At 49.4% G+C, this 27273-nt stretch overlaps 1 protein-coding gene across 11 annotated transcripts in view; it reads right to left on the reverse strand.

The window, feature by feature from the left end:
• Positions 1 to 27273, reverse strand: part of KYAT3 (kynurenine aminotransferase 3) — a 496355-nt gene that overhangs the window by 58347 nt on the left and 410735 nt on the right. For all 11 annotated transcript variants that reach the window (XM_069232317.1, XM_069232320.1, XM_069232316.1 and 8 more), the window contains one exon: positions 6017 to 6090. In XM_069232317.1, the coding sequence (XP_069088418.1) occupies positions 6017 to 6090 (74 nt within the window). The remainder of the gene's footprint in view (positions 1 to 6016; positions 6091 to 27273) is intronic.

Below are 27273 nucleotides of genomic sequence, written 5' to 3' on the forward strand. Positions count from 1 at the left end.
ACCCCCGTAAGCCCCTGTGTCCCCAGCCACCACCCTCAGTAGTTTGTCAGTACAGCCATCCCTGGGCCGTGTCATCCATGGGTGCAGTTGTCAACTCTAGGCGTGTAGGGCATGTTCCACGGAATGCGTAGCGTACCCCAAGTGCGCAACTTAGTGCAGGGGGCATCTGTGTCTGTCATGTCCGCTAACTGTACCGGAGATCCATGTACTCAATATCCCTTTATTTCTCTCTCCCCCCCCCTTTTTGTTTGTCTTTCTGTGCTTGTGTGCATCAGCATCATCAGGCGGAGGAGAAGTGGCATCGGGGCAGGAGGGAGCTGCATCTCACATGGCCCAGGAGGGCCATGCCACAGAGTCAGACTGGACCAGTGAGACGGAGGGCGAGGGGAGCTCCACGACGGGGACGACTGGACCCTGCAGCGACACGGACACGCCCTCGGAAGGGGGCTCCCTTGCGGGGGTGGCACCATCCGTGCCCCCCGCCATTACAGGTACAGCCGCCACCCAGCGCACCATCTCCGCCCTCCCAGCAGCCCCTCAGCGTTCGCCCCGTGCCCGCTCTGCCAGAAAGCCGGGCATCTCCTTCGCCCCAGGCACCTCAGGCCCTGCCCCTGTTACCCCCGCTGCCCTCAGTGAGGAGGTCATTGACCTCCTCCGAACGCTCATTGTTGGGCAGACTACCCTTTTGAATGCCATCCAGGGGGTGGAGAGGGAGGTTCATCGCAGCAATGCGTACCTGGAGGGCATTCATTCGGGTCAGGCTGCCCATCAGCGATCGTTCCAGGCTCTGGCCTCAGCACTGACGGCAGCCATTGTCCCTGTCTCCTGCCTGCCTCTACTAACTCCCTCCTCCCAGTCTCCTGTTCCTCTGCCTGTCCCACCCACACCATCAGACCAGCCTGCACACACCTCAACACCCAAGAGAAGCTCATCCAAACATAAGCACCACAGATCACGCAGACATTCACACACGCAACATTCCGATGCAGACATGCCAACAGTCACTACCACCTCTGTGACCCCCACCTCCTCGTCTCCCTCCTCCCTCCCTGTGACGTCTACACTCACACCTCCATTCACCTCACCATCAGCCAATGTTTCCATCACCAGCACACCCTCCACTCCAGTCCGCACACGTGCAGTCACCACCCCCACTGCCATTTACACGTCCCCTGTGTCCTCTCCCACTGTGTCTGTCACCCCCTCTTCCACACCACACAAACGCAGCCACCCACCCACCCAACAGCCATCCACCTCACGACAGCCTATCCCTCCTGCACCTGCACCCAAAGACAGCAAACGTGACTCACCTACAACCACATCCTCTCCCTCCACTCCCATTCCCACTGTACCTACCACTCTCCATTGTCCCAAGAAGCTCTTCCTCGCCACTACTAACTTCTTTCCTGACCCTGAGCCCCCCCCTCCTTCTCGTCGGGGTAAGAAGAGCACCTCAGCCACCACCAGCCCTGCAGCCCCCTTGACAAGGGTGCAGGGGTATTGGAGCCCGCCAGCCCGCATGTCTGGATCTTCGCCCAGCAGCAAGGGGACAGCCAGCCCACCCCCTGGGAAGAGGAGCAGAAGGCGGAAGGGTCGCCGCAGGAGCCCGCCTTCTACATCCCCCCCGGACACCACCCAGAGACAGTCACCAGCCACAGCTCCAAAGGGAGGAAAGGGCCACAGGCCCACGACTAAGGAGGGCAAGGGCAGCAAGTCGGAGAGGTCAGGCAGCAGGCCTGCTGCCCAGGAGGAGCCCACAACCCCCATAGCCGCTGCCCCGGGAGGAACCGGCACAGCTGCCCCGGGAGAGCCCACCACCCCCATAGCTGCTGCCCAGGGAGGACCCAGCCCAGCTGGCCAGGAGGGCCCCACCACCCACAGCCCAGGTGGGCAGTGAAGGAGCACCATCCCCGCTGCCCAGGAGGGCACCACCAGGCAATTAGCAGTTGGCCATAGACCGGCCGCCGTCTCAAGAACCGCTGAACTGGGCCCTTCAGGGCAAGAACCGCTGAACTGGGCCCCGCCGTCTCAAGAACCGCTGAACTGGGCCCTTCAGGGCAAGAACCGCTGAACTGGGCCCCGCCGTCTCAAGAACCGCTGAACTGGGCCCTTCAGGGCAAGAACCGCTGAACTGGGCCCCGCCGTCTCAAGAACCGCTGAACTGGGCCCTTCAGGGCAAGGAGCGCTGAACTGGGCCCCGCCGTCTCAAGAACCGCTGAACTGGGCCCCGCCGTCTCAAGAACCGCTGAACTGGGCCCTTCAGGGCAAGAACCGCTGAACTGGGCCCCGCCGTCTCAAGAACCGCTGAACTGGGCCCTTCAGGGCAAGGAGCGCTGAACTGGGCCCCGCCGTCTCAAGAACCGCTGAACTGGGCCCCGCCGTCTCAAGAACCGCTGAACTGGGCCCTTCAGGGCAAGAACCGCTGAACTGGGCCCCGCCGTCTCAAGAACCGCTGAACTGGGCCCTTCAGGGCAAGAACCGCTGGCCCTTTGGCAGACGTGGCAGGGCAGGATCTATCTCGGGCAGGGCTGCAGGATGTCCTCTGGCCAACTTGCCTCCTCCAGTGGCAGTGGGGTCTGTTATGGACTGTATGGACTGTGGCTTTGCTCTCCCCAGGATGGCCCAGTGGGCAGCCCACCCACTGTATGGACTGTATGGACTGTGGCTTTGCTCTCCCCAGGATGGCCCAGTGGGCAGGCCACCCACTGTATGGACTGTATGGACTGTGGCTTTGCTCTCCCCAGGATGGCCCAGTGGGCAGGCCACCCACTGTATGGACTGTTTGGACTGTGGCTTTGCTCTCCCCAGGATGGCCCAGTGGGCAGGCCACCCACTGTATGGACTGTATGGACTGTGGCATTGCTCTCCCCAGGATGGCCCAGTGGGCAGGCCACCCACTGTATGGACTGTTTGGACTGTGGCTTTGCTCTCCCCAGGATGGCCCAGTGGGCAGGCCACCCACTGTATGGACTGTATGGACTGTGGCTTTGCTCTCCCCAGGATGGCCCAGTGGGCAGCCCACCCACTGTATGGACTGTGGCTTTGCTCTCCCCAGGATGGCCCAGTGGGCAGGCCACCCACTGTATGGACTGTATGGACTGTGGCTTTGCTCTCCCCAGGATGGCCCAGTGGGCAGGCCACCCACTGTATGGACTGTTTGGACTGGGGCTTTGCTCTCCCCAGGATGGCCCAGTGGGCAGGCCACCCACTGTATGGACTGTATGGACTGGGGCTTTGCTCTCCCCAGGATGGCCCAGTGGGCAGGCCACCCACTGTATGGACTGTTTGGACTGTGGCTTTGCTCTCCCCAGGATGGCCCAGTGGGCAGGCCACCCACTGTATGGACTGTATGGACTGTGGCTTTGCTCTCCCCAGGATGGCCCAGTGGGCAGGCCACCCACTGTATGGACTGTTTGGACTGTGGCTTTGCTCTCCCCAGGATGGCCCAGTGGTCATGGAGTCCCCTCGTGGATCTGGCGTCGTGTACTCAAGTGGCTGAGGTGCCCCCCCTTCCCTTCCCCCTGAGGTGCCTGTCCTATTTTCTTTCTGATGCCCCTGCAGTGTTCTCTCCGTGGAGTTCTTGTCGTGGGACTGGGCCTTGCCCCTTTGCACAGGACCCCTGTGATCCACGGACAGTGGTTGGACTACATTTAGTAGCTGTATATATTTTGTACATAGTTTATTTATTTATTGGGATTACTGGTGTACATATTTCAATATATCTGCCCGTTTATGATCTCTTCTTTTGGTCTTTGCATTATTTCGGAGGGGGGTGGTTTGTGGGTTGTGACAGTGATCTGTGGGAATGCATTGATGTGTGTGTTATAGTGGGTGTGGGTGGGTGGGTGTGTGCCGGTAATCTTTTCCCTCCCCTGTGTCGTAGGTGCCGTACTCACCGATGTCTTCCGCGCCGCCGGGCGTGCTCCTGGTATATGAGCAGGAATAGGAGTGCGGGGATGACCTGCAACTCTGGCTCCATACTGCCAGAATCTCGCGTGGAGTGCGTAGAGGTGAGCGTTTTCCCGTTCGTAGTCTGTTTCCGCCGTGTTCTTATCGGCGGTGCTCCCGCCCCGGAAAAGGTGGCAGATTGGTGGGTCGTAATAGGGTGGGCGGTACTTTGTCTGCCACCGGGCTGTTGGCGGGAACCGCCGCGCTGTTTGTTTGTACCGCTGTGGCGGTCGGAGTGTTAAGTTGGCGGGCTGTGTTGGCGGTTCCCGCCAGGGTCAGAATTGCATATTTTGGACCGCCGGCCTGTTGGCGGCTTGGCCGCCGCTTTATCACCGACCGCCAGGGTCAGAATGAGGGCCCATGTCTTTAATAACTCTATAATTTTGTTGCAGGTTAAAACACATTAAGTACCTCTCCACACCAACATGCATGTTTCAAACCCTCTATCTGGCCCTTTGTCAGGGTAATACTGGAGCATGGAATCGGAGTCTAATGCAGGGACCTTTCTTAAATAGAATCGCTTTCTTAAATAGAATCGTATTTCGAAAAACGTTAGGTAATTAAAAACGTCCTTGAATTTATCTCCCTCATAGGTGCAGGCATTTGGAGCTCAGAGTGACGAGATCCAATTCATTACTTAAGGCAAACTTTCATTGGTGGCTCTAGTTAACTTGTATGTCTGCATGCATATTGTGTTTCTACAGCACAAATCTGGTCAAAAGGCAGTAGAGTGCTGCACTGGGTCACAGATGAGCATAAAGTCAAGTTGTCGGAGAATTGAATTGTGAATTAGTATTGTTTAATATGTGGGTTCTCAACTCTTTCCTAAATTGGAACAGTATTGGGGCGCCCATTGTGGACATGGGGATGCTGCTCCAGATCCTGGCTGCATACATGGAAAAAGACTGCTGCCTTGTTTTTAATTGTTTTACACTTCTTAATCTGCAGTCTGATGTATGCACCACAGTGTATGAATAACCATCTGAAAAACTGAGAGCTGCAGAAAGTGTAGGAAACTGGAATTGTATTTATTTCTTTATTTCAATTTACGCATTGCTTTCAGCTAAACATTGTACTCCAATGATAAAACAGAAAACAGTTGTCAACGTGCTTGTGATAAGGCACACCAGAGTACAACAGGTGAGGTAGGACAGAGGACATTAAACCGTCGAGGTAATAGACAAAGGATAGATTTTTAGGCAAATGAAAATGTAGTGTAAAGAGAATGAGCAATACGGAGCAGAACCTATAAATGTTAAAAGGCATTCAAGGAGCAAAGAGGAGAGAGAGAACAATGATGCAAAACTGGAAGGAAGTGTGCAGCGTAGCACAGTTGGAAAGACAAGGAGTTTGAGGTATCTGAAAACATATGAAAACAAAAGGAGTTTGAATACTAAAGAAAAAACGTAAGCATTGACCCGGGATGAAATTAAACTACATATGAGAAAAAACTACATATGAGAAGAGTAAGGAACGTTAAATAACTGAGAAGTAGAGGAGCTAAAAATATTGCCAATGACAAAGGAGTAATTAGGAATTAAACAGGCCATATATAGGAGAGAGGAGCAAAAGAAGAGTTATGCGAGTCAGAGACCAAGAATTTGGTGATATTTAAAGTTAGAGAAATTAACATTTTGCATTTTTTTAAACTTATTTCAAGTACAAGAAATCGCCATGAATATGAAAAAATGAATGTAACCAACTTAATTGTCCTTTTACTGTCAGTGAGGTGAAGAGAGTTGTAAGCCATCCAGTGAAATATGGCAGACAGAAACATTCCCCGAGGATGTGAAGAGAAAAGGAAAGATATACATATTCTAAAGCTTTCAGGCAGTAGTACCCCAGAGGAAGAAAACATAGAAGCAAAGGAGTTGGCATAGATTCAGAATAGAGGAACAAGAATAGGGCCATGAAATACCCTAAAATGAAGATTAAGTGTGGGAGCAGAACGGATAATTGTAATAATGAACATTATCAATAAGTAATCAAGATTTTAAGGACTCAGTTCACTGGTAGCGTATATACAAATAGAAAGCAGACCATCCAGTAGGAAAATATAGTACTGTACCTTGGTTTGAATCATCCACTTCACAAATTTGTAGTCGTATGGCTCGTTCGTTTTCACATGCGAGAGATCCACTTCTAAAATGAAAACAAAATGTGTTTACAGTGTATCATTTAGGGCTTTTGACAATTTAGAAAAATATGACTTCTATTTTAATTAACATTATCTAGATGAACAAGTTAATGCCATTAAATAATGTTCATTCTGGTGGATACTACAGCTAACCACAGATTGCACACTTTAGAATATTCCTCAGAACCTGGACTGGAAATGGAGATTTATTTTACAACAGTGCTCCTGTTTGCCGCTAGGTGGCGTAGTGCGGCTGCCGCTTATGTGTCACTTCCGTATGCAGATGTCAGTTTCTTATCTTTATCCTTACTGTGCCTTCAGATGCGAGGATTGAACAGTTGTTGGCAACAGTGTGTGAAGAAATACTAACTTTGGGACCTTTTTGGATGTTAGAAAAGGCCACTCCACAGAACAGTGAGGTGAGAAGCCAGTGAAGAGTTTGAGGTTAGATAAAGTATACAGAATATACAGGTCTTAGAATAGATACCAAAGGAGTACCGCCCCCAAGGTGAAGGGCCTCTGTGATTGGTTCGGGCAAAAAACTCTTGCAGGAGTGAGGAGTAAGGGGGGTAAGTGTCCTTACGCTGGACCTGCCCGTCAAGGCAGTATTGCCTTGTGAACATATTCATGACGACTACGTCTGTCTGGCAGTTGTCAGGGACAGGCTCTCGACATGCCAACACAGTGGTAACAACTTTAGCCCTGGTGAAATAGACTCTCAGAACTTTCGGAAGGTGTTTCTTGACAACTGTACAGCAGATCTTGATGCAGAGGACTATCCGCCTCAACAAGGTCCTCTTCAGCACCTCCTTCTCTTTCTTCACTCCAAGTAACACCACCCCCCACCACTGCTTTCGAAAAAGCTGAATGTCCACTCAATGGCCCTTGATACAATCAAAAGCTTAAAGCACTTTTGGGGTCCAACCGGTGAAGCATCTTGTCCTCTTTCCAGCGGGAGCAAAAGACAGGGGTAGAGTGTTGGACTATCCAACATGGAAGGGAATCAGGACTTTTAGTAGGTAGATTGCCCAAACCCTCGCACCATTTTGTTTGAGAATTGGGTAGTGTAGGACGGTTGCATTGAAAGTGCCTGTAGTTCACTCACACAATGAGATGACGATCACAATGAGGAAGGTCATCTTCAAGATCAGGAGATGCAGTAAGCAGCTATGTATCGAACAGAAAGACATACATGAGAAAAGACCAAGTTAAGGCCTTGCTGGTTGCAGTAGAATATGGCAGGTGTGTAGTCTGTGAGAACCTGCACCAGCTGCTACTTGAAGGATGGCCGTAAAGCCTTCAGAGCCTTATGAATGGCCACCCCCCATCCCTCAGCTCCAGCAGAGTGGTGTGGAGCTGGCCCGCAGCCGGAGATGCATCCATCAGCACTGGGTAGGGAAGAAAGACGGGCCTGTCACTGGATCATTTACATTCAAGCAGCAACCACTGCATATCTACAGCCATCTCCTCTGAGACCTGGATAGAGTCTGAAAGGACGCCTTGCTATTGGGTCCAGTGGAGCTTCAGGTTCTGTTTTAAAGCACACATATGCCACTTGTGTGATCCAGGTAAGAGCCTTAAACATCGGGATTATAGCCGGAGTGTCTTGGATTCAGTGCTGCAGAGGAAAAGCCCTTAACTCCACCATGTCCAGCATTGCCTCAATGAATGGACGCCTCAGCGAAGGATTCAAGTGGAACTTGATGGGCAGCAACCACCACCATCACTTTTGTGAACATCTGAGGGGTCTGCCTTCTCTTCAAAGAGGTGGCAACCGTCAAAACATTTGTCCCTTAGGGAGGCATGTACACCACCGGATAATCCAGTGGACCTCATCCAGATGTATCTATGAAGGGAAACGCTGGTAATGACCGCCCTGCCCGAACATTCCACAGTATCCAGGCTTGCAAGGATAATATACTAGGGCATGTCCTGTCCATCTTGTAAATGGTGGTCCCGGTGGATCTAAGAGCCAAAGAGGCTCTCAGATCTTCTGGGACCGCTGGAAAAAACTTGGTGGCGTTCACAGATTGAGTACCAGAGAAAATAAGTGCTTGCTAAATGCATTAACCTTCTTGAATTCCCTATCTGTTGGAGTGTTTGCAAATGAGTTAGGATTCACCTTACAGGTCGAGGCCTGCACACTAAGGCTCTCTGGAGTACAGTGCTTTGAGAGACAATCCAGGTCAGCAGGCAACAGTCTATGACACCTGTCGATCTGCCTCCTCACAGGCAGGAAAGAACACGATTACAACTATGTAGCCACCAGATGATCAGTGAGGCCACTTAATGGGAGTAAGGGCTCAGATGTTGCTGGACCAGGAAGCAGAATTTCTGTAAAATATTAGTTTTAGTCTCTTTAGAGGGAAGCTGTAATTCTAGCAACTCAGCTGCCCACCAAGCCACCATTGCATGTGAGGCACTACCTTCCGTTTGTGGCCAATCTATTGAGTCAAACAATGTTTCAAGGGAATTTTCAAGCCCTGTGGCATTCTGTAAATCAAGGTGTAAAAAAAGCATCTGTATAATCAAGGGGGAGCCAGCCATCCCACTCATCATCAGCAAAAACTTGAAGCTCACCCCACTCTGGCATACGATCAGAATCATACCCAAAAACATGGAGCCTCTGACATAGTTGTGATGATTCACAGGATTAGATGCAGGGTGCATTAAGACTGGTTCCACTTTTGTAATATTGTAGCACAACATCTGTTTTGCTGGGGCTGATGTCGATTCAGGGTTGGACATTGGCAAGGGATCATCCTGTGGTGGCATTGCCACCAGTATCAGGGTGCCACAAACCTTGTTAGTGGAGCTAACTACACAGACAAACAATGCCACCTAGTGGCTTGGGAATACTGCTGTGAAAAAATATCTGCATCTAGTCTGCCAATATGTAGATATTCTAAGGTCTGGAACCTACGGTTAGAGGTACTCATCAGAAATCAGCCTATCAGAGTTATCAGTCTAGAAATCTGTGCTTTGTCATGTAAACCTAGGAGGAGGTCTTAGCCACACTCTGGAGGGCAGAATAGAAGTACTTTCCTCCAGCCATCTCCCCCATATGAGCACCCATTCTTATTCACGTTAATGTCTGATGGAAGAGCATTTCATGTATAACAGCTAACTATAGCTCCTGCTTACAACAAGACAGGTAAACCATTATCCATTATCTATTTAAGGAATTATAGCAAAGGAGCAAAGGGCCTGATTTAGACTTTGCACACGGAGTACCTTCTGTCACTGTGGCAGAGTTCTTAAAATCTGTCACCCTGATGGGAAGTAGTCAGCATTCATCTTCGTACGTTGAAAGGAACTGCTAACACATTGGTTTCATTCAAGGTACAAAACGTTTGGTGGAAGGCAGTTGTCAGTTTGGACTGCTGTCTGAAAACTAAAGTAACAATTTGTTACTGAAAAACAAAAATGAATGACCCTCAAACCCTGGGAGCTTTGTCCCACGGTGTGGGTGGGAGGGTTTGAGAGGGCAGGTCATTATTTCTTTTTTCTGGCCCTCACCATTCCCTCTAAACAGAGTGGGCAGAGTAATGTCTATATGCCAATGCCCCATACGTCACTGGAGGTAGCTTTCCATGGGAAGAGCCAATGAGGGCTCTCTCGGTGGAAAGCAAACAGCATTCCTTAATTTGAACAGGTGGGATCCACCTGCAATTATTTTTGTGGAACGGCACTTATTTTTCTGCATCTGATATTTACAAAATGCAAGTGAGGGAATAACACACAAATCTAAATGATAGAGGAAGAGAAAGATGGAAAAACAGTCACAAAGGGAGAAAACAGGTGCCTGCAAAAGTGAGATAAAGACGCTGGGAGTGCCTGTAGTGGACTAAAGAGGCATGAGGTGGAATTAAAAAATACAAAGCTTTGGTATTTGTGAGCTGACATTTAATAGCACCGGCCAAGACTTCTGACCAGAGCTTCAGGCACCGGCACTCATTTTACTACAAATTATGCACTGGCAAATAGTCCTCCCATTTCTAAATAGTATTGGCGGACCAGTCAGTTTGGCAGACAATGTATCCTCATAGTTTGCCAAATCAGCCGAGTCGCTAACAATTGGAATGAGATCGCCAGTTTTCTTGGCATGCAGCAGATTTGCACAACTTTTAAGACTAATGCATTTCCCTCTCACACAAAATGTACAACTTTTTTCAAGTTGAAATCACTTTCTGGGGGATACTCCATGTAAACACAGACTCCCCACCTTCTGAATGCTCCCAGGAGCACACTGGTTCCAGAATATTTTTCTCCAGTAGCTCCCATTGGTAACAGGTAACACAATTCGGGTATGTGGCAGTTCTGACGCATAGCAGGAAGTGACAACATGGAGCCACATTTAGGTGCCATCGCTGCACACTGATGTCAGTTTATTGACCCATTATTTACACACCTTCTAGAGCAGCGTGTCTGACAAATTAGGATGGTGACATTGTGTGATCCCTAGCTTTGAACCTTATAAACTACCTGAAGTCTACTCCACAAAACAGGAATGGGGGAGTCGGTGATGAATCTGCAGTTAGGTAGTGCATCCACCAGAAATAACATCACCAAAGATGAATATTTCTAACTGCAGATTCATCATCTTCTGAATCAATCCTAAAGTACTACTCTCTTAAAGATTGTTGGTCTGAAGCTCAGACTTTACAACCAGAAGTCTCGCAATGCCAAGCGGCTGACATGAACCCCTCTACAGACCTGAACATGGATGCAGTAGTGCAAGGGAAGACAGATAGATGCCCATGCAGAAGCATGGCAGATTCCAACACCAGAACGTCTGTAGCAAGGGTTGTAGTTGCAGCTATCACCCTGAAGGAATGGGTGTGGAGCAATGCAAGAGGCCACAGCATAGCACAGCTTAATATGAAGGACAATCCACCTCCTCGATAACTTGGTTCCTGGACTACCTGTCTTTCTTTGCACAGTTGAACGTGACAGTATGTAAATCATCATCCAGATGTTCCCTGGTCCTGTATACATAGAAACTAAGGGCCCATCTAGGATCAACTGGTGTGGCCTCTCCTCTTCCTTAAAGAAGTGTGTCAGGGAGCATGATGGACTGCCCCACATGAAAAGGCAACAGCACTTCAGCAGAAAGGACGCTACAGTCTGAAACACCAACTGACCACCTGCTGAACAGACAAAGCCTGATCTTTACTAATTCAGTGTGTGGATGTGACGGCAATTAGAAACAATGTCCGAACTGTGCACACATCAAAAAGTAGACACCAAATTAAGGTCACTCTGTAGCATGATAAATGAATTAGGGGTAAACCTACATGAAACTCTTAGGAAAAGAATCACAACAAGTGATTTTAATAAAGAGGGCTGATCAATCAAACAAAGAAAGACCAAAAGGGCTGTTAAGTAAACCTTAACTGTGCCTACAGCAAAGCCTTGCTTGGCAAGAGACAAAACAAACAAAAGAACATCAGACAGTAAGGCTTGAAGAGAATTAACCTTTCTATCCTCACACCAGTTGACAAACTTAAACCAGAAGTCTGAGTACACAGACTTTATGGATGGGCAGTGAGCTGCCACCATCTCCAGAGGTAGTAGACACCAATCAGGTGGATCCATTCAATCTTCATGCATGGAGGTGAGACATGTGGAAGTTCGGGTGCAGGATATTTCCCTTTTATTAGGGAAACAGGTACTCCTGAAAAGGCAACATATGTGGAAGGTAGAAGCTCATATCCAGCAAGTAGGGGAACCAAATCTTCTACCTCCAGGCTTGAGCTCAGTCACTCAAAAAACATAGGTGGTTAGGCATGTAAAATAGGTGGGAGTCACACCAAATGAGAAACACATCTTCTAGAGAGCTTCAATAAGGGTCCATTGAGCATTCTCTGTGGCAGCGCATAGTTCTAACTATGGCATACACCATTGCACAAAAACCTTCTTAAGTACATCTCTAGGACAGTGCACCACTCATGGATGGCACCTGCTGAGTTTGTCTGCTTTGATGTTTAGGGAACCCGTCAGGTGACTGACCATCAGAGATATTTGAAGTGGGCCTAAGACCTAATGACTCGATCTAGAGAATGCTGGCAACACCCTCCTTATAGTATCCCAATGTGGTTGTCTTGTCCTTCAGGACCTGAAAGGACCTGCCTCTGAAGGAAGGCAGAAAGGCCTCGAGGCTCTGGCATATGATGCACAGTTTCAGATGTCTAATGTGGTGATGCTCCTCAGCTGGAAACTAGGGACTTTCAATCTCCCACTAAAGGTGGACGTTTTACTGTAAAGCATGCATTTGCCAACAGGCATGAGGAACAAGTAGCAAGGAGGAAAATAAAGGAACTCAAGAAGCATCAAAACAATTCGAACTGGAATGGGGCCTGAGCCTGAAACATTGGTATCATAGCCTGAATGATTCACACTGATTGCAAGGATCGAAAGGTCTTCAAAATCATTGTGTCCCTGATGGCCTCTTAGAAAATGAATCCTCAGCACAGGCTAAAGATGGGATCTTGGCTCATTTATGGAGTCCTCCAGGTTGGACAGCACAAAAACTGTTTTCAGGAGGTCCAAGGCTGACTGCGGTAAGCCTATCTCTAGAAGCTGTTGTAGTTGGACTCTTGCTCCAGCAAGACTGCTGTTTTAAGGATGACAGTACTTATGTTTGTAGGCGACTATGCCAATCCTACAACAAAACGCAACTGTCATCCCAACCCTTCCGGCTCACAAGCAGCACCTTACCAAAAACCCACAACAGTCAAAGGTGATCTGAGGCAGCCTTTACGCATGGACTCAAAAGTGTGACATCTCAGGGAGCGTCGTGGTTAAACGGAGATTACCCCTTTCTCACATTAACAACATGTCTCAATCACACACAGGCAATGAAGAAGATGCAGTAAAGTTTCAACAAGGTTTATTTTAGTAAAACTGCAATGTGCGATAAGTTGCATGGGCTGCAATGATTAGGATAATGAACAAAGCAAGAAACAGAATAGTATAGACAAGAGTCATTAATGCAAAGACCCCCATCATCTTGCAATATCACAAAATAACATGGAGTATGCGATATGTCCTAATACCCTAGCATAGAGGCCTAACCCCTAACTTAGAAGAGAGCTAGGTATGTTAAACCTCAATCTGCCAATGCCATGTCCATGAGAAGAGCCCCCAACCCTTGTTTACCTTGGAATGAGATCTCAAGCTCAGACTTCGCAGGAACATGAAGACTGGGTCAGTGTCAAGGCGACATGCCGCATCAATGGCATCTGGTCCGCAATCCCTCTGGCTATCTGATAAAGTGAGGAGTATTTATACAGATTCTACTTGGACCCCTGACGTAGGTTTGTTCCCAAACAATAGATAAAAAGGAGTGCTTGGGACGGTAATTAGATTAAACAATTCTCTCGACAGCATGAAGAGGGAAAGTACCTAAAGTGAACACCTATAGTTTGTTTGTATTTGTCACCTGATCTTGACGCCTTAGCGCGGTGGCACTGATAATGAAAATCTAAACATTGGCCTAAGTCAAAACAAGGCAGCCATCATAAAAGAATTATTAATTAAATAAATGCGCTAAAACAGAGCAAGCTAAGTAGGGTAAAAGTCACTGGGTGACGGAGGAACGAGCTTGCAAGCCGCAGGCTAAGCTAACTCCTGTATCCCATTAAAACAAACTAGGCTTCACTACACCCTCCCCATTGCCGTAACAAGTATGATGCCATATCTAGACGCCACCTAAGGTGAAATGAATCCGAATGCTAAAAATGGACTGAAAGCTAAAAGCAAAAAAACTAGCTAAAAATTATTTTAAAAACCTGGTATAAGCAATAGCTAAAAAACATATTAAGAGATATTGGCCCTCATTACAAACTTGGTGGTTGATGATAAAGTGGCGGTAATAACAGGCTGGCGGTAAATACCGCCAAATTCTGACCATGGTGGAAAGAGCTCAGATAGACAGCCACTTTACCACACCGACTGCCAGGGCAGAAACAACAGCCACCACGGTGGTACCCGCCTACAGCCAGGCGGAAGACAATGTTCTGCCCACCGGATAATGACAATCCAATCCGCCACTTTTTCCGGGGTGGTACCAACGACATCAAAAGCCTGGTGGAAACACTGCACAGAAGGAAACGACTCACCTTTGAAGATACAGGGAACAACCACGTCGCCATGCAGACCGAGATGCAGATTTTTCCAATGATCTTCTACGTCCTGCTCCACCACGAACACCAACGACGGCGAAGACGACCACAGCGAGTACAGCCACCAAGCTCACAGGCGAGGGGGGAGGAAAAAGAAAGTGACACACACGCACAACACACCTCCCCCACCATACACACAATCAGATGCAGTAAGAAAACATATATACCCTGTACCCCTCAGGAATAATGCAAGGCAACATGAATAGATGAAAGTGAGTGTAATAATATAAATACATAAAAAAAACGTACATCCAATCTAAAAGTATATACATATGTACAAATCAAGGGACACTGCCCAGTCCTCAATGTGCGTGGGCCACAAGACAAAGTCCAATGCCCCACTTGTCTCCTGCAACAACACGGAGAGAACACTGCAGGGGCATCAGTTCGAAAATAGGCAGGCACCTCAGGGAGATGGGGAACGGGGGGCACCTCAGTCGGCAGATGGAACAACACCACTGGTTCTGGAGGGGGCAACATGCCCTGTGCTTGGCCCTGGGGAGTGCAAAGCCGCAGCCTCTCAAGTGGGTGACTTGCCCACATGCTCTGGAGGGGGCAACTTGCCCTGTGCTTGGCCCGAGGGAGTGCAAGGCCACAGTCTCTCAAGTGGGTGACTTGCCCACATGCTCTGGAGGGGGCAACATGCCCTGTGATCTTCATCCTGGGGAGGATGCCGTGAGTGGGTGCCATACCCACTGGTTCTGGAGGGGTCATCGTGCCCTATGACCTTCATCCTGGGGAGGATGGGGTGAGTGGGTGCCATACCCAATGGTTCTGGAAGGGGCATTGTGCCCTGTGATCTACATCCTGGGGAGGATGGGGTGAGGGTGAGTGGGTGCCATACCCACTGGTTCTGGAGGGGGCATTGTGCCCTGTAATCCTCATTATGGGGAGGATGGGGTGAGTGGGTGCCATACCCACTGGTTCTGGAGGGAGCATTGTGCCCTGTGCTTCTGATCCTGGGGAGTGCAATGTCACAGTCTCTCAGCTGGATGTCATACCCACAGGATTTACAGGGGGCAGGCCGCACAACAGCCCATAGAGGCAGGTCTACAGAATGTCCGCCGGCGGTGACGGCTGCTCAGTGCTGGCAGTGGTGCTGCTGCTGGTAGTGGTGGTGGGGGGAAGCTCCAGCCCATCCCCTGCAGCCTCGGACGGCTGCCCACTGATGCTGCTGCTGGTAGTGGTAGTGGGGGAAAGCTCCAGCCCATCCCCTGCAGCCTCAGACGGCTGCACAACCATGGTTCGTGGTGGGGGCTCCGAATGAGTCCCTGCACCAGGCCACTTGTCCTTCCTACCTGCTGGTGCAGGCCCCTTGCCCTTCCTGGCTGCAGGTGGGGATGGCTCCTTGTTCTTCAGGGCAGCAGCTGGTGCAGGCCCCTTCCCCTTCCTGACAGCAGCTGCGGATGGCTCCTTGCCCTTCCTGGCAACAGCTGGGGATGGCTCCTTGCCCTTTCTGGCAGCAGCTGGGGATGGCTCCTTGCCCTTTCTGGCAGCAGCTGGGGATGGCTCCTTGCTCTTCCGGCAGCAGCTGGGGATGGCTCCTTGCCCTTCCGGGCTGCACTTGGGGCAGGCACCCTTTCCGTGAGGCTGCCTGGTGCCCTGGATCCTTTACCACCAGGAGTTGCTGTGGACAATACTGGGCCCGTGGACTGGGTGGCTGAGGTGCTTGCCAGACGTGAAGGACGGGGGAGGGGTAGGGAAGAGGTCAAAGGTGGAGAGGAATAACTTATTAGGGACATTGGGGCGAGAAGAGGGAGAAGGTTTGGGAGTGGAGGAAGAGGGAGTAGTTGTAGGAGGCGTCTGCTGTGTTTGGGTGCAGGTGCATGGGATGGATGTTGTTGTGAGGTGGATGGCTGTTGGGTGTCTGAGTGCTTGCATTTGTGTACCTTAGGAGGGGGGCACAGACACAGTGGGAGAGGACACAGGGGACGTGTGCATGGCTGTTGGGGTGGTGTCTGCCAGTGAGGTGTGTGTTCTGATAGGTGTGCTGGTGATGGCGGGAGTGGATGAGGATGTGGTGCATGCAGGTGTGAGTGTAGACACAATTGGGAAGGAGGTAGAGGAGGAGGAGGGGGACACAGTGGAGGCAGTGGAGGCTGGTATGTCTGCATCTGGATGGTGTTTGTGTGAGTGCCTGTGGGATGAAGTGTGGTGCTTGTGTTTGCCTGAACCACTCTTGTGTGTTGTCTTGTGTGCATGCTGGTCTGCCTGTGTGCTTGGGATAGGTTGGGGTTGAGGGGAATGGGATTGGGTAGAGGAAGTTGGAGGGGGGACGGAGGAAACAGGGACAATGGCTGCCATCAGAGAGGAGGCTAGAGCCTGGATTGATCTCTGTTGGGCCGCCAAGCCAGTGTGAATGCCCTCCAGAAATGCATAGGTTTGTTGCATTTGGGCTGCCAGCCCCTGGATGGCATTCACAATGGTTGACAGCCCAACAGAGATGGATCTCATGAGGTCAATAGCCTCCTCACTCAGGACAGCAGGGCTGACTAGGGCAGGGCCTGAGGTGCCTGGGGTGAAGGAGATGCCCACCCTCCTGGGTGACGGGCAACTTGCTGAGGGGATGCTGGGAGGGTGGTGCTGGTACGGGGGTAGTGGCTGTACTTGTAGCTGGGGTGGGCACAGAGATGTTGCCACCACCAGGGAGCTTCCATCGGAGGAGGTATCTGTGTCCGAACTGGCCCCTCCAGTCTCAGCCGTGGTGCTCCCCTCCATCCCACTGGTGCCCTCACCGTCGGTGGACGCTGCCTTCTGGGTCCTGTGGGATGCTGCTCCCTCCATCGCCGGTGCCTCCGCTCCTCGGTCAGATGATGCTAATGCACATACGGACAGGATGACAAAACAAAAAGGTGGGGGAAGAGACAAAGGAAACACTTGGTCAATGTCTGCACCAACACCACCGTTGGCGTACACAGCACCCTCACACACAGTGAACAGCCCTACGCACTATGCAGTGCACTACCAGTAACAATGCTGGTCACCAGGGCATGGGGAGGGACATATTTTGCCAACTGCAGCATACCTGGGATACACACAGCCTTGCCCAGTAGTGGATGCCTACTAGCTAGGTAGGAGAAATATCACATCAGAACCCTGGCCAACATTGGACCTACTCTTCGATGTCAGGCCTAGCCAAGGGGCACCCACAGACACACATCCCCCACCCGGGTACCACCCTACCATGCGTAAGTTGTAATAATGGGAACAGTACTCACCCCCTTGTGGCTGCTATGATGCCCTCAAGCGCCCATCCAGCTCCGGGTAGGCCACCACCAGTATGCGGGCCATCAGGGGGGTCAGGGTTCGACGAGCTCGCTGGGAGGCCATCTCCAGTTGGGCCTCAGCGGTCTTCTGTGTCCAGCGTCTCAGGTCCTCCCACCGTTTCCGACAGTGGGTGCTCCGCCTGCCGTAGACCCCAGGGTCCGCACGTCCTTGGCGATGGCAAGCTATATACCCTTCTTTTGATGGGCGCTGACCTGCAGAGAAAATACACACAGGGAAAATTATTAGTCAGACCGTCCTGCCTGTTACACTCATGGCCCACCATACCCCTTCCCAACCCCATTTGCACAGATATGGCCCAGCACACAATCTGCACGTCGCTCAGGAGACATCCACCAACAACTCCACACGAGGCCTTCACACACACCACTCCTTGCATTCATGCCCCATGCATCTTGCTCACAGTGTACTCACCTGTTGGTCTGGAGGCCCATACAGCAGTCCGTACTGGGGTAGGACCACATCCACTAGTTGCTCCAACTCTGCCGAGGTGAAGGCAAGGTGAAGGCCCTTTCCCCAGTCACAGGAGCTATGGTAGGTTCCAGACACAGGTCACAGCAGCACACACAGTGTAGGTCCTCTCCTGTTGAAGGTCAGGTAGCAAGTGAGTAAACAGATAGAAAGTGTCTGTGACGTCCGCGGCGGTGCATACCGTCACCGCCGGCGTACATCATCATTGGCCATTGTACCCAATAGGGCCCAATATTATCCAATGAGGCGTTGCACAGCGGTTCCCGAATGCCTCCCGCAACAGCACACGTCAGCGGAATTCCCTCACTTCCACCTGTCCATCCACACAGGAAACCATTTCAAGGGGGAGGGGGAGCAGGACCTGGATTATAACTGCGTCACAGTTCACAACTGTACATACAGGACAAATGCCCCATATACATTTCAAATTAACATCATACATTGTACTGTTGTGGCTACAATGTACAGTTTATGACCGGCTCCCCACTCTTTTTCCACATAGATTGCAACTGCTGCAGAAGAATAGGGGATGGAGACATACCTCAGTGTACAGACCCCTGGTAGACTTGGCAACAATGGAGGACAGGCACATTATCCTCACCTACAGACTTGACAGGGTCACAATCACAGAGCTGTGTGCCCAATTGGAGCCTGACCTGATATCTGCTATCCGTCACCCCACTGGGATCCCCCATCTTGTGCAAGTGCTATCTGTGCTCCATATCTTGGCAACTAGTTCTTTCCAAGTGACAGTGGGCTTGGCAGCTGGAATGTCACAGCCAATGTTCTCAATAGTGCTGACCAGAGTGTTGTCTGCCCTGATTACACACATGTGCAGCTACATTGGTTTCCCCCGGGTGGAGGATTTGGCCACAGTGAAGACTGACTTCTATGCAATAGGACATATCCCCAACATAATTAGGGCGATTGATGGAACACATATTGCATTTGTCCCCCCCCTCCCCAGTAAAATGAACAGGTCTTCAGAAATAAAAAGAGTTTTCATTCCATGAATGTCCAGATGATGTGCCTGGTGGACCAGTACATCTCCCACATCAATGCAAGGTATCCTGGGTCTGTGCATGATCCCTTTATCCTGGGGAATAGCAGCATCCCAAATGTGATGAGCCAACTACAGAGGCACAGGGTGTGGCTAATAGGTGAGCCCTGGTTCCCACCCAGTAGATGTTGGTGTATGGGTATGGTGTGGGCCATAAGGGATAGTGTGTGGCTAAATGTTGTCCCTCGATATTTGCAGGTGACTCTGGGTTACCCCAACCTATCATGGCTACTGACCCCTGTGAGGAATCCCAGTACAAGGGCAGAGTAACTTTACAGTGAGGCACATGGGCGAACAAGAAAGATCATTGAACGTATCTTTGGCCTCCTGAAAGCCAGGTCAGGTGTCTCCATCTAACAGGTGGATCCCTGTGCTACTCATCCACGAAGGTCCGCCAGATAATCGTGGCATGCTGCATGTTGCATAGCCTTGCCTTGAGATGCCATGTGCCTTTTCTGCAGGAGGAGGAGGCTGGAGATGGCCGTGTGGCAGCAGTGGCCCTTGTGGACAGTGAAGATGACGAGGCAGAGGATGAGGAAGAGGACAACAGAAATGCAGTCATTCAACAATATTTCCAATAATACATAGGTAAGACAGTGGTATTTCACATTTCATTGTAATTTTTTTGTTTAACATTGTCACTGGCAGGCTGTTATTTCCCACTTCTATGCCCACTCACTGTACCCTTTGGAAACTCTTTTTGCAGATGTTGGTGCCCCACTATTGCTCCTGATGTGTTCACTGCATCCAACTACAGGTCTCTCCTATGGGCACATTACTGTACAGTTGGTTTGCAATGTTTGAACCTTGTTAAACAAATACATACTCCAATCATTTGACATACTCCACAATTTTTTTTTAAAGTGTGTTTATTGCAGTGCTAAGAAGAAAAGGGGCTGGGGTGATGATGGAGGAAAGTCAAGGGTATTGTTCCAGTCTATTTGTAGCACAAGTGCATTGTCCAAGAGGGCATAGGAAGGGGAGCAATGGCAGTTAAAGGTGGACAGGGTGACAGAGTGGGACACAAGGTTGACAATCAGGAGAGTCTTATTTCCTGGCGAGGGTCTTGGCAATAGTCTCTGGCTTCTGCCTGGATTGCAGGGAACGTTTGCGGGGTGGTTCTCCTTCTGCAGGGGGAGGGGTGCTGGTGGCCTGTTGGTCCTGTGGCGGGGCCTCCTATCCACTAGCAGCAGGGAGGTGGAAGGTTGTTCAGATGTCTGGCTAGTGGCAGGGGCCCGCTGTTGTAATACTGCCTCCCTCATAATGTTGGCCCTGTCTGCCTGCATCCCAGCAATGGAGACCAGGGTGGTGTTAATGGCCTTCAAGTCCTCCCCGATCCCCTGGTACGGTCCCGCCTGCAGCCGCCTGTTCTCCTGCATGTTGTCCAGGATCTGGCCCAGCGTATCCTGGGAATGTTGGTATGCTCCCAGGATCTCAGTGAGTGCCTCCTGGAGAGTCGGTTCCCTGGGCCTGTCCTCCCCCTGGTGCACAGCAATCCTCCCAGCTTCCCTGTTGTCCTGTGCCTCTGTCCCCTGAACCGTGTGCCCACTGCGACTGACCCCAGGTTCCTGATTGTCTTGGGGGCGAGGTGTGCCCTAGGGTCCCTGTAGTGGTCGACACACTGCTGACTGATGTGTCCTGGGGACAGAGGTATAGGTTTGCTGGGTGGGTGCTGTGGTGGTGTTTCCAGATGGGGGAGGCTCTGTGGTGGTGTGTGACTGTGCCTGGGTAACCGACTGTCCGGAGGTCCCTGATGGGCCAGGTTGGTCATCCAGATCCAGGCGAGCAGAGTCGCTGTCATCACTGTGAGCCTCTTCGGTGGGGGGGAAAGGCTAGTGCTGGCACCTCTTCTCCAGTGACATTGGCTGGGATACCTGTGGGGATGTAAATGCAGTGTTATTGCTTCTGTGTGTGACATTTTGTGCATGGGTGGATTGCCCTCTTTGGTTATATTTGCCCTGGCAGCTTTTACTTGTGTGAGTTGGTATGTGGTGGGCTAGCTGATTCTCTCCAGTGTGCATGCTTTAGTGATAGGTGTCCATGCATTGGTGGTGCATGCAGGGCTTGGCATTGGGATGAGTGCGTTGTAATGGTGGGGTGGGGGGTCTGTGATGGCATGCAGGGAGGGGGGTGATAGTAGTAAAGAGTTGACTTACCAGAGTCCAGTCCTCCTGCTACTCCTGCCAGGCCCTCAGGATGCATGATTGCCAAGATTTGCTCCTCCCATGTTGTTAGTTGTGGGGGAGGAGGTGGGGGTCCACCGCCAGTCCTCTGTACAGCTAGTTGGTGTCTTGCTGCAATGGAACGCACCTTCCCCTGTTGGTCGTGCCACCTCTACCTGATGTCATCCCTTGTTCTGGGGTGCTGTCCCACGGCGTTGACCCTGTCCACGATCCTCCGCCATAGCTCCATCTTCCTAGCAGTGGATATCTGCTGCACCTGTGCTCCAAATAGCTGTGGCTCTACCTGGATGATTTCCTCCACCATGACTCTTAGCTCCTCCTCAGAGAATCTGTGGTGCCGTTGTGGTGCCATGGGTGTTGTGTGAGTAGTGTGGGTGAGGGTGTATAGGGTGATGTGTTCGGGTGTGTGTTGTGAGGGGCGTGGGTGGTGTATAGGTGATGGGGGTGTGTGGATCTGGTCGTCTGTGGTCGTGGTGTCTGTCTCTTGCCAATAGTTTGTAATGGTAAAGGGTTGCGGGTAATGTGGGTGTGTGTTTTATAGTGGTGTGGGTATGTGGGTGTGGTGTGTGACTGGGTGTTAGGTGTGTGTAGTTTGAATTGTCCAATGTGGTGTTTGTATGTGTGTGTGTGTATTTTGAGTGCAGCGGTATGTACCACCATTGAATGTCTGCTGTGGGGATTCGTTGGTCATAATGTGGTGGGCATAGTTATGTTGGCGCAACGTGTGGGTTTTGATAAGGCCAGTTTATCACTGACCTTTGGTGTGGTCGACTTGTGTCTGTGGCTGTATAGTGACCGATTGGTGTGTGTGTGTTTCATAATATGGTGAATGGATATCTGCGGCGGCAGCAGCGTTATGTTGGCAGCAGTCAGCATGGCGGTAAGTGGGTTTTACCGCCAATGTCGTAATGAGGGCCATAATGTCGACCATGACAAGCAATGCAGGCCAAAGTAAGAACAATAAATGTATTCTTTGATTTTAGTCAAAGCCAATCATCAAATTATTTACAATAGTCATGATCTTGAAGAGCATCTCCAGAGTCACTGAATGGAAAGGACCCCAAGAAGGAGGCCACATCATCAGATGTTAAATCAATCACGGGATAGGCAGATGGGTCCACGGAGTGGTAGTGCGTAGAAGTCTCTTGTGCAGGTCCACCTGCAGTAGTGTTATCCTCCATGGTGTATTAAGCCAACTCGGTGAGAAAGGAAGGCTCATAGGAGGTCTCGCGAATCAGCCTTAGTCTTAAGTGTCACAACTGTGAGTGAACCCTCATCGGGGACATCAGTAGTTCTTGGTCAACAGGAGGCACCGGCTAACAACAATGCACACTGTTGGCAAATGTTCGAAGAGGCACTATATACAGTGAAAGACTGGTTGCACGCACCATAGGAGTGGTCGGAATGTCAATGACCACTCACACTCCAATCCCACCAGCAAGGAAGCATTGAAGATCTGAACCGCGCGTTCATGGCACAGTTGGGCTGGTGGCAGCGGCTCCATTGCGTTGTGTAGCTGAAAAGACACAACCACTGCGAATCAGAAGAAATAGCAGCAGTATCCCGCCAATCAATGTCAAACTAATTGGAAAGTCGCCAAACACACTTGAAAAGAGTGAATGGAAGGCCGATGGGATGACTCCGAAGACAGTCTGGAAGATGGACACAAATCCAGACCCAACAGCCTTAAAGAAATTTACAATCCAGACTGTGCTCAAGGCGTCAAAAATTCTGGAAACCAATTCTCCAAAGTGCTTGGGGACATTGGTATTTAATAGGGATTTTAGCTCGGCTGATGATATCGCAATCTGCAGAGCATACGTTTCTCTGGCTGATGTCAACGCGACCCGTTTTTGAAACAGTAGTGCATTTAGTCTGGTCAGCTTGTCATAATTGACATTAATAGTATCAATGTGAGACCACATATCTGATACCTTTATCTCTTGTGTGGGGGGGAATAAAACATGTCCACAACACGTAACGACCTTAGAAACCAAAATTGCGTAGGCAATTCCTGGTTGCATACTGCAACAGCTTTGGTCGCTCAGCACCACATAACTTCCATTCAAGAGTACATGAAATGCCGGTCGAATCAAAGGGGCAGGAGTACCCTTCAGAAAACAAGCCTAGCTCGTGACTCCTGCATTGCAAAGGTCGTGAAGGGACACCTGTTTGCAAATCGTGGAATGACTAACAGTAGTCTCACATTTGGTTCTGCTAAGAAAGACCTCTGTTTCGCCGTTCAGACACTTCAGACTATCGCTCAGTCGCTCGTACCTGCCCACAGCAAGATGTTTCATGCATTGCGAAAAGCGAACACTGGAAATGGGCAGATTAATGATGCCATGTAAGAGCCACACTATTGAAGGACTCTCTGCAACTGGGAAAGGCAGCTTTTCTAACTTCTCTACATGGAGCACGGTGAAACTCACTTCCCTTTTAGCCATTTTCTGTTGTTCTTCGTATAAATTAAAAGCAGTGAACAATTCACTACAGTTAATATATTTCCATGGAATTCGGCAATTTTTCAATGTCTAACGTTCAACCTAACTGCATGATGGAACGCAGCTGACTTTGCCCACAATATAAACGGGACATGTCAGTCTGAATGATATCTATTGCAGATGACACTATGTCAGTGAATAAATTCTGTTGGACAGTGTATTCATGCCGTTATCGACAACAGCTAAAGCCTTTTCTAGGTTTTCCTTGTCTATTTGCCTTAAACGCGCGGCAGCTTCTATCTGAGAAAGCTTCCAGATCTCTTTGTACATAGCACATATGAATCTTTTAAAGCGTTGTTTTCTTGGACCTAGCAAAAAGTCCTGCAAGTCTACATTTTCAGAAAGAGTGTTACGATGTTCCTTGACTGCGGCTAACCCATTGTTGGCACAGTTTACCCACACTATATGTTGTAACTATACCTGTGTGTTGACCTGACCTGAGATAAAGCGAGCGTCCGGACAGCTAATCTTGAAACCCCTTGAGGAATTAAAAAAACGTGCCTGACTTCCATTGGTGTCTATTGGCCAAATTAACCACCCGCCGGGACTAGAAAATGGAGAATTATAAGTGACTGCCTGAACCTTTGCATGTAGCTCTTCCTCAGTGATATTCAGGAAGAATTGCCAATCGATAAACTTTGCCGGTGTGGGGATACTGGGCTTGTTCATTTCTTTTACTTTTGCTAACCCCAGACAGGATGTCTGTTGAATGGTGTCATTTAAAAAGATCATTTGGACAGGAATCAGGCATGCTCTAAATAACGCTTCCCTACCCTGTATTTGCCAATCTTGTGTTCTCCATACGCTTTGTAAATCAACAGTGTTCTTCTATTATTCATAACCTTCAACTGTAAGACGGAAACAAAGGAATCTGAATAAACCAGCTTTGTATCAGTTAGCAAAATGTTCCTAATTTTCGAAGGAGGCAACTTGAAATAATATGATGCTGAATTTTTTGTATCATGCTCAGTGAAATAAGTGAATTTGTCTCAATAGTGTTTCGGGCTCCCCACTGGTGGTGTAGAACAGTGTTTCTACGGTGTGAAGTGAAGAACAGGTTTGTGTCTAGTAGCACGGTGCAGGTAGTAATGTCACCAGTTATTTTAACAGAACATTTCCCCATAATTCAGTTTATGTCTATATATATATCATCACTTTCAAACACTGAATAGTCCTTCATTTCAATTAACATAGAATCAACCGTCTGGACATCCCAGTCATCAGATACAACACCAGGAGTAATGACATCTGTCATAGAAATTTTTCAAACATATGGAATTTGAATGACCTCAGTAGGCCCGTATATATCAAATGGAACATTGTCCCACACAATACCATCAGGAATTAGTACAGCTGAAATGTTCACAAGGGACAAGTCTCTTCGGACCTTATGTGAGGAATGATGTGGAGTTAAGACTTCATCCACAAGCTCAACTGAGGAGCGTTCAGGAAGGTAATGACCATTTATAAGTAAAAAGAAAACAGTCACAAACCCAATCCATAGGAACAATGCAAAAAATGTCAAACAGAACCATAAATAGTTCCATGGGCGAATTAAATAGTTATTTTTAAGCCATAGTTATAGCTTACGTGTCTTTGATACATTTTCAATTGCTGGAGTCGATGAGTCTGAAGAAAAGTCATCAACGTCAATAAAATAATCAGAAGCAGTCCCAGCAAAAACTGGAGCAGGTGCATTACTGGTAGATTGATCCACATCACGTGGAGGCTCATGGTAGACAGTGTCATCAGTCTGTCTAGTGTTGGTGTAAAAAAACTGCCAAATCTTGGACAGGTGCTGTCGCAGATGCGGTAACTGGAATCAGCAAGAGCTCATTTTCCGCCCTCTCCATGGTCGAGAAGGTGTTTGAAACATCGCTATGTAGTCCGAAGTAGTATTGTTAAGTCTACTTTGAAGAGGTATGTCCTGTTGGGTAGTGAGAGGGAATTGGAAACTACCTAAGGGATCTCTGGGTCTACTGTGCAGGATCGGCCACATGGTGAACTTTGACGTCATCAATGAAAATGAATCTGATAGGTCTGGAACCAGGCAGTGGCGTAAGATGACAGTTCTGGTACCTTGTACTCCCAAGACCGGGACTGGTGCTCTGTAGGATGGTCCAAATTCCTTTTTCACAGCGATTTTCTCACGTACCAGATCCCCGACTTTAAGAATCCAGCCAGTGGAAATTGTTGGTAAACCCCTTATTCCTAAAGTGGCAGCACTGGTGGATGATTTATCATCACAAAATCTGTAAGACAGTGAGACGTACATTTATGTCAAAAGGTGTGTCTGCTGCCACCAAACCAGGGCCATCAAGATCTGTGACATACATAGGTATCCCAAAGAAAACCTCATAAGGAGTGCGTCCCCCCCAAGGACCGTCTTGGTAGATTGTTCAGTGCTCTCTGGACCTCATATAGGTGAAGAAGCCAACTGCGGCCAGAACCTAATACTCTGGCTGATAAGGACTGCTTTAGATCGCAGTTCCGCCTCTCCACGACCAGATTTCCCTTGGGATGGTACGGTGAGGAGTAATGGAGTTCAACACCCATCGTCCCCATCTTGTCCCTGAATGCTGTAGAGGCAAATGCAAGGCCCTGGTCCGAATGGAATGCCGCAACCGCATATGTACCGATAAAGATCAGCAAGTCTTTTATAACAGTTCGAGCGTCAGATGACCGCTGAGGCATTACCCACAGGAATCTAGAACAAGAATCAACAGCAACTAAGATGTATTTGTATGCTCCATCAGGTTGGAGTGGACCACAATGGTCCAGGTACACACACTGCAGTGGCCTGCTGGACCCTAAGAGGGATGTCTGCGGTGGGTGTTTGATATTAGAGCCCTTGATTTGCTGGCAAATATCACAACAAAGGACGTATTGTTTTGTCTGTTTGTATAGACCTGGCCACCAGAAGCGTTTCTGTAAGAGTGTTATCGTGGCCGAAATACCAGCATGTGTAGAAGCGACACCCTCATGCGCTGATTTTATAAGATCTAGTTTCTGGTCTTTGTTGGGGACCACTCTATCTCCAACCCCAGGAACTGTTGCGTAAGCAACATTCTGTACACTGATGTGGTAAGAATATTTTGTAGGGTATGCTTTTGGGAGAGACTTGCCTTTAGCCGAAGCCTTCACAGCAATCAGTATTTCAATATCCAATCTCGTCTGAGAACGAGTCACTGTAGCCACAGAAGCCCAAAGCTACTGCGGATTTGGCTGCTTCATCAGCCTAAGTGTTACCGATAACGTGTACTCCTACACATTGGTTGGCCAGTGTATGTACTACATGGACACACGTTAGCTTATCCTTAAGATCAGCCACCCTTGCCCACAAAGTTTTGTGTTTTATGGTGTTTCCTTTGAAATCTCTAAACCGGTTTATCTTCCAATGATTAAGGTAATCATTGTAGGACTGGACGCAGTTGCATGAATAACAGACAATCAAAGTCAGCAATCCTGGCTTTGTTTGTTCTAGCACTAGAAGGAGGGC

Source organism: Pleurodeles waltl, chromosome 4_2 (assembly GCF_031143425.1).
Source record: "Pleurodeles waltl isolate 20211129_DDA chromosome 4_2, aPleWal1.hap1.20221129, whole genome shotgun sequence".
Classification (NCBI taxonomy): domain Eukaryota; kingdom Metazoa; phylum Chordata; class Amphibia; order Caudata; family Salamandridae; genus Pleurodeles; species Pleurodeles waltl.